General features: G+C 29.5%; 1 protein-coding gene across 1 annotated transcript; it reads left to right on the top strand.

Annotated features, from left to right (window-relative positions):
* Positions 1 to 7149: 7149 nt before the first annotated feature.
* LOC100571262 lies at positions 7150 to 10277 on the top strand. The gene is made up of 5 exons (XM_003242265.4): positions 7150 to 7357; positions 7800 to 8088; positions 8550 to 8604; positions 9224 to 9667; positions 9996 to 10277. The coding sequence occupies exons 1-5, from the start codon at positions 7211 to 7213 to the stop codon at positions 10219 to 10221; spliced, it is 1161 nt and encodes a 386-aa protein (XP_003242313.1). The 5' UTR covers positions 7150 to 7210; the 3' UTR covers positions 10222 to 10277.
* Positions 10278 to 16629: the final 6352 nt, after the last annotated feature.

Genomic DNA, 16629 nt, shown 5'->3' with positions numbered 1-16629 from the left:
CATTGCAAGGGTGCCTTCAGAGGTGGTGGCGGTAGGGGTAATGCCCCCCCGCTTTTTTTGTCAATATTTGTACATTACAGTATATTTTTAAATGTTCTGTAGCATTTTCATAAAATATAGCGATAATTGATTAATCATTAATATATTAGTGATACGATTGTTTTGTGTTATCACGGCTATGGTAAAGCATTATAGTGATAAGCATCTAAAATTCCAAAGTCTGATTGACAGTTATAAATTCAATTTATATTTTATTTTGGTTTGTGAAATGTGAATTATAATTTCAAATTTGTATGATCCATAGCCTTATTGATAACTTAGTACCTACTAGTCAAAAACAAGTTTGTTACTTTATGACCTTAACGTATTTAAATTAAAATGACTCCAGCAAAAAGAAAACATACATTTATGGATAAGTTTGTTAGTTAAATATCAAAAAATGATGACGACAGAAGTACTGATTATCAATGATAATAAAAATATTTGCTATGGAGCCTAGGCGCATGCAATTTTTATGACCAATAATCTTAATATTTTTATAAAATTAGATAGTTAATATTATAAATATTATGAATAATGATTTACAAGATTTTTTTTCAGTGTTCTTGATGTCTCATAATATTTTGATGAAAATATACAGTTAATCATATTATTGTGTCATCAGTTTATTTACCAGGTTTGTAATGAAACTATAAAATACCAAGGCTGGGCAAGTTAATAATTTTATTTAACTCAGTTAAGTTAAGTTAATATGCACCAATAACAAAAAGTTAAAAGTTAAAAGTTAATTTAACTATAGGTTAACTCAGTTAAGTTAAAAGTTAATACACACTTTTTGTTTATTTTTTATTAAGTTAAAAAAACGTTATTACAGTGTTTCCATATTAGTTAAATTCGAATTATATTCATTTTTTACTTTAAACAAATCACGGTAAATATTTTTTGACATGAAAACGAAATATACTGAAGTAGTGAAATATGATAAAATTAAAAACAAAATAAATTAACTTAACTTACTTCTTGAAATGAAAAATTAACTCGTTAATTTCACGTTAGTTAAAAAAGGAATTTAGTAAGTTATAACAGTTAATGTAAAAGTTAATGAAAAGACAAAATTAACTAGTTAAGTTAAAAAGTTAATATAAAATTAACTTATTAACTTAACTTTAACTTTTTAACTCGTTAATGCCCAGCCTTGTAAAATACTATACCTAATATGTTATGAATATATGTATATACACCTTCCCCCCCCCCCCCGGTGAAAATGTCTGCGGGCGCCCTTGCAGCATTGCAAGCATACCCACACAGAACGCGTAATAATAATTACAAAATATTATACAGGATATACGGACATAATAATATTGTATACACTGCACACGGGTATACGCGGGCAGGGGTGACTGCACACACGGTTATGGTATACCTACCGTCTACCATCATGCAGTCCGTCTCTGTGTACCACGTCCCAAATACCTATATTATAATCTACGTGTGCTGCAGCTGCACGAAAGCGCGTTTAATGCAAGCGCCGTGCACCGGCGCATAATGCACTCGCCGCGGAGGCGAACGTGTATATTATTGTATGCACGAAACCAAGGAGAATTTTTTTCGCCTTTACCCGTTTAATATTCTTTTTTTTTTCCACCCCGTTTTTGCCCACGTCAAGAGGCGGATCGCGTTTTAGGCGTGGCCAAAAGGCGCGCAACTCGCCGCCGTCGCCGCCACCGCCGACCGGAACTGCCGCGTGCAACGAACGCATTACGCGCGCGTTACGCACCGTGATTAAGGGGCCTCGCCATCGCATTGATTTAAGGAGAATCATTTAGGCAATTTCTAATCTCGTTGTCGCCACCTGAGTTCTATGTGTTAGTCGTAAATGATTATTAGTGTGTGTGGCGTCCATGCGGGTCAATTGTAGTGTGGTACGGAGGGCTCTCGCACGCACTCGCACGCACATGTCAGTGTGTGTATTGTGATCGTGAAAAAATGTTTATTTTTCACTCAAACACACGATTCTAATTCCAACACAACGTCGCAACGATTAACTCGATTTGCATTCTGACAAAATATTCTTTTTTTCCACAACATCTACGAGGCATCGGTCGAGGTACATTTTTAAAATTGTATTTAGTTAATTAAATATTTAAGTTGGAAATTCTGAATTTTTTTGATTTTTCTATAATTTTTATTGCATTTTAAATTACAAAAATTAAAAATGTGGCCCGACCGTTTCCTTGTATATATTACGGACAATCCGAATATTTTTTCAGAATAAAAATCGTGATAATTGTCGGCCCGTACCGTTGGAATTGGAGACAGTAGTTTTTGACAAAAAAAGACGTGGTAGCGAGGCCCCTTAAGAGGATGTCAGCGCACTATTCGTTTTCTCTCTCTGGCCCACGCGCAACATAGACAAAACGCATTTACGCAAAGTAATCTTTTCTATGCGTTAAAGTAATATTAGAGTAAAGTAACCTATTACAAAAAAGATGGAGAATAATATTTTTGAGGGAATGACACATTGATTTTATATTTTATTATTATTTATCTTAGTATTCGACTTTCAAAAAAAAAAACAAAAAAATGTTGTAAATTTAAATGATGTTTAAATTGTTTTGAGACAATATTTAGACAAATCGATATGTCATTCCCTCAAAAATATTATTCTCTATCTTTTTTGTAATGGGTGTCTTTACTCGTCACTAAAGTCCCCACTACGTTTAACTGCACGCTAGCCTAACTGACAGATAAATATAATTTAGCGGGAAATTGTAATAACGGCCCTAAGACTACTAAAACGCATAAAAAAAAATGATTTTGCGTAAATGTGTTTTGTCTATGTTGCGTGTTAGCTAGAGAGAGAAAGCAAAAAGTGCGTTGACAGCCTCATAACTCGGCGTGCGAGTGCCCGCGAACATCCACCCCTCCGCACCCGGACCGCACCGTAAAGGGATGGGTGTACGGGGCGCGCGGCGTACCTTCATATACTCACACACGCCGTCTCTCCACGTTTACAATATTAGAATTATTATAACGCACACGCACACGCCCACCGCTAGAGCAAACACATACTCTCGGGTGTCTCGGTATGTGCAGAGCTACCGTGGGTTTGCGCGCGAAGGGCAAGTGCGTCGGGTACAAGTGTGTCCCCCCCCCGCCACGGCCTCGTCGAACGTTTGACGCGGGTCGCGAGCCGGAGACGTTTGTATGACGGACGAGGGTACGGGTGGGTATGGCGTGGCGTGGAGTGAGTGAAAATAATTTGACATAAGAAAACCAATATAATATATTATAGTCTATTTTATATTTTTTCTTTTTAATTCAAAATTCTGACAATAATTTACTGTGTTTTTGATGTCCCTTAGTTTGTTATTATTTTGATGCCAGTTCAATATATTATAATTCCAATCGATTTCGGTAAATTCATAATATTTTGTTTCCAATAATATTATATAACTTGAGTGATCACGGTTTACAAATATTAATACACATAACTCACTTTTAGAAACCTGTACTTTTTCACGTCACGGCCGGTATTCAATAGACATATGTACCCTATTCTACTGGTGGTGTCCCGACGAAATCGTGAGGAATATATAAAAGAACATTTGTGGACGAAGACCGAATAAAGTTTCCGGAAAGAAAACCGTCCGACCCAGAAGTCGCACAGCCAACAAGGAGCTCGATTAGTTGCTGTAAAGTACACACACATTCGTTATGTCTCGTAATTTCGGTCATCTCACCCGAGTCCGACATATTTTGTTAATATAATAATAGTTATTATTATTATCATCATCACACGATTTATAATCGAACTCGTCGCAGTGCCGTCTTCAATAATTATTGCGGTTATGCCATTATAATTTATATTTACTCTTTCAAGTAGTATTTCCGTAGAATGTTTTCAATGTTAAAAGCCAAATGTTCACAAAATACCGTAGTTACATCATATGAGCTATGAACATTTTGTGTAATTAATGTTATTGAATTATAAGTAAAGTGTATTTTACTATCAAATAGTAAACAACTATACACTAAAATACTTTTTTACTGCAATTTTGCTTTTACATATTTTTATCCACTGGGCTTTAGTTTTATAATAATATACTCCTATTTTTTTTGTAAGATAAATAAATATTTATTTTGAATGGTTCTATTTTTTTATGCACATATATTATAGATCTGATATTTAAAAAAAAATTGAAACGATGAATGAATTTGATTTTACAATGATGTGTGTTATTTTTTTTTATTTTTTATTTTTATATTTTTAAATTTTTTTTTTTTTAATTTTTGTGTCTGTCATTACCTTTTAGAACTGAGTTAGCCTATAGTTAAATTAACTTTTAACTTTCAACTTTTTGTTATTGGAGCATATTAACTTAACTTAACTGAGTTAAAAAAAATCCGGAAAAAAAAGAGCCGGATTGGATATAGATCTGGATATAGATCTGGTGTTGGGAGAATTCATATTTGGTTCACTCTCCTCATTGCGGGCTAGTGGTGTGATTTATATAAATTGTGATAGGTATTACATTTGAAAGCGAACATAAATCATTGTCTTCTGAAACCGATATGGACTTCAGTTATTTAAATCACAAACTTGCTGAGGCATCATAAACATTTTTAGAACTTTATCAGTAATATTTATTTACAAACCACATATATATATTATATTTTGGTGACTGCCTACCTACCACGGTATCCAATTTTACTATTTTAGCATAAAAAAGTACATAACATTCAAATATATATAGGTACACATACCTATATCAAAAAATAAACCTGATGAAATATTTAAAATTTAAAATTGAATACATTATCATTGTGACCATGTAATCACTGGGCTTCCGCCTTTTAATTTCTACTCCGACCCACACCTATTTTTATCTAGGTGTGCGTGCATGTTATACCAGTGTCGTGTCCAGAACTTTTTTTGTGGATGGGCCACAAAAATTAAGTTCAGAATGGTTTTACCCCCTCATCATACTATAATTTGATCTATTTATAAGTTTTAGTATTTTTATTCTAAATGACTAATTTTAATATTTTTATTACCAATGGTAACTTACCTTTATAAACATAAACTTTAAATACTCAAATCTTTTGAAAAACACAAATAACAATTAATATACTTATAATATTAATAATAAATATTAAAATATACACATTTTTAAAATTAAAAATCAAACAAATATTTTTAATGTATGGTATAATTATAAAGAAAACGATAATCTACGGTTTTTGCTCGTGGCAAATTCATCTATGACTGATGTTGGATCTTGTATTAACTGTCCACTCAGTTCCCTTTCTATCAATAAAATTGCTGAATTATGAAGTCTTTCACTTGTAATATGATGTATAATATATAATGTATAATATACTTATATACGTCACTCACTCACTTATTATTTACCTAATCAAAACAATTTTTTTTAAACTATTTATGAATAATATTTTCATTGAGCATCGGACTTACACTAGTCTAGTACTTGTATAAAAATGTGGGTGGGCACATGCCTACCAGGCCCACCCCTAAACACGCCACTGCGTTATACGGTTGAGAAGATCGATTGTAAATGTTAATTAATGTAGAACTTTTTTAACAAGGTAAACATGCCATAACGTTGGACAAAAAAAATTTATATCATTATGTATTTTATTTTTACTCCTGGAATTTAGCTATTTACTTATTTAATAATAGTTGTTATTTTAATACTACGTTCTACGACCCTGTATGGGAATAATCCAAGGCTTTGCACCCGTTTAGCCCGTATAGCCAAAACCCTTAAAAAAACCCTTAAAAATTATCAAAACCGTAAACCCATATAACCCGATTGATTTTGATGACGTATAACTCGAAACACCCAAAACAGAAATTAAATTCGGGTTTTAACCCACAGGCCACAACCCGTACAAAAAAAATATTACATTTTCAAGTGACATATGAATTTGTATGTATATTTCATGGAAAATTCAGTTTTTCATAATTGGGAACAATGGTTACATGTGACAAGTGTGATACAACTGATAAATTGTTTTGATTGTTTTGAATTGTGTTATTTTTAAATTTTTAATATAATATTATTATGTCCGTAGTGAAAATTGTCTTGTGTATGTTTTTTTCTTTATTAATATTTAATACTTTGTTGTTAAAACATTTAATATTTAATATTATACAATTTTAAATTATATTACGTGTGTCACTACTGTATTAGACATTAGTACTGAAAAGTTGATTGTATAACTTTATACTTTGCTTAATTAAATTTAACACTTTACGCACAACAAAATTGATATATTACTCGATTTTAAATAACCCATAACCCGAATAAATAAACTGGCTAAACAAAACCGATATTCTTTAGAATGAAGAAAACCTGAAACCACAATCTCTATTTTTATTTGAAGCACCCGAAACCATAACCCGAATAAATCGTTTGGGTGTAAAGCCTTGGAATAATCATCGGAATCGTTTAGTTTATTTAATAATTCTACTCCAGAAAATGTATTTAATTAACTTTTTCCCTACAGAAATTGTACCGAACCCAAAACAAAAAAAACACAATGTTATTGCTTATTATAGTCATTAGTAATAAAAAAAGGTTAACTATTTTAATTACGTACGTATTTGTTAATTGTTTTATCTAAATGCAATTATTTTTATTTTGTTTGTGATTTAAATTAAAAATCTTAATATGAAAATCAAAACAATCATAAAATACCAAATGTTTTTAAAAATGCCTAGTTCCTAATTTCCCAGTTTAAGTTTTAATGAAGGTTTATCGAATGTACCAAAATAATAAGGGTATATACAAAGGAATTATTATACTCTAACTGTTATCTTGGTTCTTATAGGTCTAAATGAGGCTCTCAATCAGTTTTAAATGCCTACATTAATTATTTTTCTCATTAATTGGCAGTAAGGTAAATATAAATATCAGTAGATAGTATATTGTAGATATGTACTAGCAAGGTGGATATATATCCACATTGGATGCTAGTTTTTGTATCTAGTAAAGATATTTAGATAATATGATGTATACTTATTATTTAAAATGATATAATATTACATCTTACGTTTATCATGTTTTTGACTATATCTGGCTACAATAATGATTTAAAAACAACAATGTTACGTGTACTTAATGAAAAATGTATAAATTTTAACTCAATTACATTTTCAATTTATAATATTATTATTTTATAAATGGCTTTTAGTATACTAGAGAGTGATCGAATAGACCGTTACGAGTTTGAAATTTTCATTGGTGAAGTTAATTTTACGGGATTTAATGAAGAATCAGAAAACTGCGATGCAAATAACAAAAATGTTTTAGAAGAATCTGGTTCAAAAGTAAATAAATTATAATTTAAATCTTTTAATACTTCGATATACAGAACAGCGAAACCGAATAATAGCTTCACAACACTTTATGTAGGCACTAAGATAAATAAATGCTACATTAATTAATATTATTAGCATCTCGGATGTTATTATGCTTCCTAAAATTCAACGGTAATTATATGGTAATGGAATTTATAAAATGTGTAGTAATAAATAAATACATATTTTCTTTTTTTGCATACATAATATTAACATCTGTAAAGGTATGTAGGAAGTATGTGCATAAAATATAATAATAAATTGTTTTAAACAACAATCGCGACACTAGTTGATATCTATGAAATATCTACAACGAATTATACTAAAAAATGAGTATTTAATTTAAAACAAATTATTATTAAAATCTATCATAATACTTAATAGTATATTAAAATGTATATTTATTTTGAAGAAAGAAGAAGTATTAAGTAAAAAGTATACTATAAAGGCAGTGTTGGATAATATATTTCAATTGAACATATCCAATTATGATAAAATTGAGGAAGATCCTGAAGACCAATGCTTAACATATTATGATGATTTTGAATCAAATGAGTCGCTTACTGATATCGTTAAACAACTTACCGAACGGTATTCGGTTAATGAAAAACCCAGTTGTAATGCGCACAATATTTGTTTTGACATTACGTACAAAGATAGTGACAAAGCGGCTAATTCCATGAAGTCCACTATGAATAGAGGTGAAATACTAGACAAAAATTAATGCATTTTAATCTATTACATTTTTTAAATTATAATTATTTAAAAAGAACCATGTCACACAATTTGAGTTTACACACAGTTGTTCACGAGGGGGTCAAGAAATTGTATTGACATAACATAATATTATAAAGTAAATGATTGAAAAGGTAGTCCTCCGAATTGGACGCAATGAAGGTGTCCAAGAATTAGTTATTTTTTTAAATGCATTTAACTATACTTAAATTGATTGTATGTTAATTTAAACTGTATAATATTCCAATTCCAATTATTATGGTCATTAATAATATTATATTATAGTATAGTAGTATCAGGTTCCTATACATCAGTGCCTAGTATAGTGTTGTACCTAAACATCAGAGTATCGTTATTTAATTATTATTAAATTTCAAACAACAATATTAAACAAATTAATATTAGATTTACCTTTAATTTTTCTTAGGTGTGATCTGTATTTTTGCCTGTGTACCTAGGATATTAATAACAATTTTACAAAAGTAAGAAACACGATATTTTATAATTACATATTTATACATAGCTATACCTATACTCTATTTGATGTTACTCTGTTACTCTGCTGTAGGTACTTCTATTGAGACAAACATTATTTGTTAGTTTTGTGCATTACATATAATGAAATAATTATCTATATTATACTTATATAATTATTGTATAGTTTGTTCGAATATTTTGTATACGTTAATTATTTTTTATGCATTTGTTTTTATCTATATAAAATACACGCGCAAAATTATATACCTCGAATGAAATGAACATTTTATTTAAATTTTGTTTCCAAAAATCGTCTCAGTTGAAAAATGAATAAATTATTTATATTACCGGACTAATATTAAGCATAGAACGTGATAATAATATAATATGGCTTCATATAAATGAAGGTAAATACTTTTATCTGTGTTTTTAAATAAGCTGCTGTAAATATTTGAACAATTAATTTTTATTTACTTTTTTTTAATGTATGGTCACTAAATCAATAGCTCTCAAAGTCAATATTTATATTGATAATATTTAGAGTTATATTCTAAATAATCAGATACCATTATGTTAATTATTTTTTAATTAAAATTTAACAAGCGTATTATGATGTAATTACAGGAACCCTTTGGAATTAATAATCTGTGAAGACTTACAAGACAGTCAAATACAATTAGGCACTGTGTCCGTCATGCTCAGCAGTTCGTTAGGGTTTACTAGTGCAATATGTTGCCATTTTTATGAAAAAGGTTACGATGCATATGCACATACTGTCGAAAACGAATACGCAGTGAAAAATAAGGATGGTAGTCAGACCATAGGGGATATGTTTGTGCGTTTGAAGCTAACGTGTCACGGACCCGAAACAATGCAAGTCAATCAAATTGTATTAGAATCAAACCAACCGGAACTACAGCCCATATTCGCCGATAGCGATTCATTTGGCTTTCATTTAAAAAAACCTATCAAATCTCCACCAACGATGATGTATGACAATATAAGTAAATGCGTGGGAAAAATACAAGTGTTTAACCCTGAAATAAGAGAACTTCTCGATTGCCAAAGGTACCTACGATATATATTTTTGTTTAATGTTTATACTTTTTATTATAATATTATAATATTATAACGTCACATTTTGATTGATTTAAACTTTAAAGTGTGACGATATACAAAACGTACTCCGTAATGGGTTAATCTAACAATATTAACGTATACAGAATAAATGTATACATTTTTAATGTCGAGTGTTAAATACTTCAGTGTGTATAAGTGAATACACACACCATACATACGCGTGAGAAGTAATGAACAACTTTAATTTTAAGCTGAATGAATAAAAATAATAATGTTACTTAATATAAAATCATTCAAAGATGATAATATTTACCAGGAACCAAGAAGTAAAAGAAAATAAACCATGCGTTTGTCCTTATAAAGGATTAATAGGAAACGTACAAAACATTTTGTTTGACGGTACAAAACGATTTGACGTCTCGATGTGTAAGTCAAACCTAGAAGTAAACCAAGCCTGCAGCAGTGTTAAAACTTGTGGATCGGTAAACTCAGCCAAAGTAGAAAACTGCAATGATTGTAATACGGAGAAGAAATCAGTATAAATATTTTGCGATTGAAATAGTATTATGAAATGTTTTGAAAAACAAAAAATAAAAAATATCTGCCTTAAAATATTACAGCTTGAGTGAGAAGAGTATAAAATACTATAAATAATATATTTGATGTTTTATATTTAATAGATAACGATGTACAATGAAAAAAAATCGCTAATCTTACGCCAAGTCTTTATTGGTAAAAACAAAAATCACATATTGAAAAAAATCACTCATAATTGTATTCGTGTGCTCTTGAGTAAACCTATTCTAGAAAAACTTTATCGTATATTAATAGGTAATGTATTTACTAAACAACAGATAGTTCACACTGAATAAATCGACACGTTAGCGATCCAGGAATGTTCAAAGCGGGTATACTGGGATTATTAGTATACCTGTTATATCATCATGGTGAACACACTTTATTATTTAATATTATACCTAGGTATATGATATTGTCTGTTATATAGAAATCTTATCCATTCTTCCCAAATAATATGATCAATATTAAAACAATCCATGAAAATCACTGTGCCGTAAAGTAGGTTTCCTATGTAGGATCTTGAGTAGGTACCTAATTATTATATTAATTTACTTAATTTATCTATGTATAATAAATGTACCTATACTGCAATTTAAACTTATTATTAGAAATTATTGAATACGAAAAACGATTTTGAGCAGATTCTGAAGTGTGGCAGCATCTATATTTTGTAATTTATTAATGTTAGGTACCTACTATATTCGTAATACATTACATCGTCTATAGATCGATATATCGTTGATTGAACTAATTTTATCCAAAAATACGCATAATATGATATTATATTATTGGTTAGAAATTAGAATAATATGTATCAAATCATCAAATTATCGTATAATATTAATATTATTTGTTACTAAATACTAACTATCTATAACTGGTAAGTCAATACCGGCGTATGTCAGATGGATGTGAATAGATTCGTCGCATAAATTGTAAATGTTTAAAATGAATCTAAATATTTTAATATTTTCATTGTATCTATATGGAAAATAATAATATACGTAATAACTTGAAAAGTTTCAAGTCTATATGGTCGAAATTATTTTAGTTACAATCAAATAACTAAAATCTTAATTCTAATATTATTTTTAAATTGATGTAAAAAAAAGCAAAAGACGGGTGGTTATTTTGTTGTAAAATAATTTGAATTAAACTATAATTTGAGTGTCCTGACTCCTAGCTTATATAAAATATCGGATAGATAACCTATTAGGACGCTTTAAACAATAACACAAGTCTTATAACCAGACTGCTCTATTATTATGATATGTAAATATGTAAGCTTTATGTTTTGCATTACACAATATATATCCGTATTAAATGTTTTTATATAGGTATACGTTTTCATGTGCATATTGACCGTTTGGGATTAATAAATAATTCTTTCTACCAATATTTTCGATACGAATAATATTTATATATCCGTATTTGTATTTTTGTTTAGTTGGATCATATATTTTACAAAAAAAGATACCCATATAAATAATTCAAAATGATACAATATTAAAGAAAAATCCATACTATGTTCCGGTTGAGGACAATTATTTCGGAATTTTTCAGGTATTAGCAACTATTACCTGTTATAGCTGATAATGTAGATACAATGCTACATATTATACGATATAACGATAATATATTATTTCGAGAATTATCACCGTCGTTATCAACGGACTTAAAGACGATATTCTAATGACCACGAGGGGATAAAACGATTTAGAAAATTTGAAAACCTATTTAACTGCATACAATTTCCTAATGCGATTTAACTCGCTGCCGACAGTGGTCGTTCGATCTAGTGTAACGGCATACCTCCTTTTACAGATAAGATCCTCCTCGGAGTACTGGTACATCGGTTACCAGCCAATTGCTCACCCCCACCGAACGCACAGAGATATACGCTACGATATAAATGTTATTCTCAAGACCACTAAAATCCAGACTTTTATACACGCGTATGTGTTACTTGTTTTATTTTTAGCAAATTTATCCAATTTCAATTCTACATAATTAGGTATGAACAGGTATTTTCTGTTCAGATCGACAGCGGTGTCTCGAACATATGTATTTTGATATATTTTGGCCAAAAGGGCCAATATTGAAGCTACACACCCACCCAAACGCATACAATTAAAACCAATCTATGGACCAATAATTTTTATTTTCATTATGAAATCAAAATTCAAGATTCATGTATTTAGCATAATATTATGTATGTTTAATACTTAACTTCCAATAATAAATTCCATACGCAATACGCATGTTGCATACAATTTGCATGCGTTGTGTTAACCATGTGCTGAACCCTATAGCAGTAAATTAGTAAAATAAAGGTACCTTTATAGTTTATTGAATATAATTCTAATTTATCACACTGAATTAAAACCAACATAATATTACTTATATTTTCGATTCTCGGCCACTGGGTGGCATTTTTCTCTGGGCAAGTCACGGTGTCCTGAGAATAAGTTCCGCCATCCCCCACTCCGGAGCATGGCAGAAACCTACGGGTGCCCCATTCGAAATTCTACCAAAAATACACCCACGTGTAACACACCTACCGTTCCATATAAAACCATACTGCATAAAGCCATTACATTTTTACGACACAGACATAATAACGTTAAAAAAATGTAATGTGTGATAAATAACAATGATCAATTAGTACTTACGACTAAAGGATCTTTAGAAAATTGTCTCAATTGTTTGAATGTTAAATTTAAGTGTAATATTAATTACAAATTTAATTATATTAATAATTTAATTATTGTGAAATATTAATTTTTTACCGTGCTATGTATACTTAATAATTATAATTTATAAGCAATACATCAATGTTATTTTTTTAAGTTAGGTAGTTTGATGAATAATTAGTTGAAATATATTTAAATTTTGAACTAAAATTGTAAAATATTTTCATTATTAAGTAAATTCACTTGAATTCAATCATTATAGTCCATTGAACATTTTAAATTATATGTGTACTGCCCACGATTAAAGATAGTATGGTTGCCCATCGAATCTAGAAAATTGTCTACCGAAATGAATCTCCATTATCAGTATTAAACAGCTGGAAATTTACGCTCTAGCGCTTATTTGTTTTAGTGATTCTAATGAAATTACCTTTCAAATGTAAATTGTATTTCCATGATAGCCACTATGACATATAAGCGCTAGTGCTTAAGTTTCCAGCTGTTTAATTTAACTTTAATACTGATTATAGAGATTCATTTCGGTAGACACTTTTCAAGTATGAGAATCAGACGTCGATGGGCAACCATACTATCTATAGCCGTGGTACTGCCAAAGGGAGTAGCCTGCAAGGGCGACAGGGGGATAATCCCCCCCTCTGTCCATAGATAACAAATATATTAATTCTTAACGAAATTTTCAACTGAGGTAAAAATTTAAAAATACACTTGGTGGCCCCCCCGATGAAATTTCCATTACCTAAAGGAAAATAAAGGATAAGAGAAGAATAATACATAATATATCAATGTAATTATATAAATTTAAATCTTTTTATGATCACCGTGTTGACTAATAATTATTATAATAAACTGCCATAAGCTGAATAAATTATAAAAACAAAATATTATAGATATCCGTCAGCTATCATCCGTTTACTATAGTTAACCCAGAATTTTTGAGATAATATAATATAATATTAGATTATACCTAAAATATAACAATATTACAAATAAATTTATTATATTCAATTAGGTATAAAAATTTATAAATGGCTATTAATATTTTAATTTATTTTTTTGGTATTTTTGTTTGATACATTACAGTATTATACATATACAATTATATAATATCTAATACAATTTTATGTGGATTAAAATATATATACATATTATATAGATTATGCAAAATTCACTTTTGGGCTGCAATTCAATAATATTATGTAATTTCGGAAAATAATTTTGTAATGCAATTCGAAAGTGGTATTCGTATCGTCTGTTGTGGAAAGAAACCGGACGGATTAATAGTGCACTTAATTTCAAATGAGTATGGATGACTTTCATTTGGTCGTAATTAATCCTAAAATCAAGTATTGTTTAGCCTTAAATTTTAGTTTGATAGATAATTAATTTTAATATCAAAGCTTGCACCACGCAGGACTGTCTGCTCACCGCCAATTTGCTATTTTGCGCTTGGGTCGGACAGAGAGGACAAATGGTTTGTTTACATATACTTTAAAATATAAATTCGCCCAGATGATTGGTCAATTTCTCACCCGAATGATGTGCCTATGTTGTGCTTAGGTGTACATTTTAGGTCATTCGCCCGAATTAATTACGCCCGATAAAGTCGGACTTCGCGGTGGCGTAATAAAAGATAAGAAATTATTGTAATTCAACACCACACTGTAGGTACCTAGTTAAATTTAACGAGACCGTGTCCGAAAACAAATAGCTTCTATGTGTTATCTACGTATAATAATATATAATACATGTATAGCTGATGGTTGTATGGTGATCGTTGCCGCACATTTCGTTATAATATAATAAGGTGCAATTTTGACGATGACGACTTGTCGGCAAAATATAAAATATCATAACTTTTATGTACTTACTGTATAAATTGTATTATGTACTACGCACGTCAAAGATATGGTAAATTCTGTAAACAATTAAGAACGTGGGCCGATTATTATGTTTTTAATTTTAATACCTCTGATGTAATTTGTTTAATCGTTTTAAGCAATCGCTTGTAAATACTTAGGTACCGACTTCTATAAAATTGTTGATTTTTAATCATAGTCAATATAATAATATAATATATAGGTAGTTTGTACTCCGTATAATATTATATTCAGTAAACTATTATTTCGATGATCTATAATACATTTTTTGTCAGTATTTCATTACGGTGTGATAATTACAATCACTGATAATGGGAATACCATGTCTTACCTCAGAATAATATAACAATACGCATACGCCTGTATAAATATAATATAATTGTCACAGTAATTTTACATTATTTATAATCAATGATACATATTTGTATATAGACAGCTATTATATACGTAGAATGATAATGATAATGTCATTATTTTAATAATTATTGAGAACTTTTCAAGATTGTAAACAAAAGTACGTTTCCTGATTTGAAAAAAAAAAAAATTTTTAATTTGTATTTTTATTTACTCTAAACAAATAACAATAATATTAATAGAAACAAAATCAGAGCCACCAATTACCATAATTAAGCCGGGACCCCGTCCGCAATTGCGAAGATTTTTCGATGACAGCACAACATTTTGATGTATAAAAATGAAATGGTTGACAGTAGATAATTAGGTAATTAGCTAGTTATAAGTAGATATGTAACAGACCTTATGGTATTTAAATAGTTTTGTTTTTATAAACTATTAGGTATATGTTTTGTTATATACTTTAATATATAAATTTAAAAATACAGTCGGATGGATATAGGACGATTTAAAACATTTCATTCGAATTTCAAAAATTAAAATTAAAAATTAAATAAAAAAAAATTGAAAAAAATTGAAAGTTATATTATAATAATCTATAATCTAAAGACTTGTCCTGGGCGATTCATCATCGCCTAGCCGGAACTGCTGAAGCTATGGATATTAAATTTTCAGTAAATGTACTTATTACTATGTATAGGCGCACTAAGAAAGAATTTTTCGAGATTCGCATTTTAAAGAGGTGCTCAAACAGGGATCTTGAGGTTCACAATGGAAATTGGACATTTTATTTTTATTTATTTTTTAAATAGTTGCCATTGTTTACAGTCTACAGTAGAAATTAGTATTTATTTATTATTGGTTTCCATTGGTTATTTAGGAAGATCAGGTACAAGCTAGCACCAAATCAAATTATTGAACATTTCAGAAAGTTACACTCAAAAACAGTTGAACAATCATAATTTTTTTAAGTTGCAATTTTTTACGGACAACTGAGTGCACGGGTTCAGCTTGGTATGATTGTTTGTGTGTAGATTAAACCTCTGGAAAGAAGACATACTAATTTATGAATAGTTAAATTTGGTTTTAGATTCTGAGTGGAACGATGAATGTATTGATTTTACAATGATGTGTGTTTTTTTTTTTTTTTTTATTTATTTTTTATTTTTTTTGTGTCTGTGTACACGATAAGTAGTCGAAATAATGTTACGACTTTCAACTTCAGTATCTTGTTCGATTGGAAAGTGAATATCGTTGGTGCATTGGGGAGGTCAAAATTTAAATTTCCCAGTAGTTTACAAAAGCGCCAAGAAAAACCATAGAAAAATTAAGGAAAAACGGGAATTTTTACGCAAAATCGATTTTTCACAAAATTGAATTTGGTTTTTGGTGTAACTTAAAAAAATGACCGTAGATACATGAAATT

Source organism: Acyrthosiphon pisum, chromosome X (genome assembly GCF_005508785.2).
Source record: "Acyrthosiphon pisum isolate AL4f chromosome X, pea_aphid_22Mar2018_4r6ur, whole genome shotgun sequence".
Lineage (NCBI taxonomy): Eukaryota > Metazoa > Arthropoda > Insecta > Hemiptera > Aphididae > Acyrthosiphon > Acyrthosiphon pisum.
The sequence above is the reverse complement of the archived record's forward strand: the minus strand, read 5'-3'. Positions and strand labels throughout refer to the sequence as shown.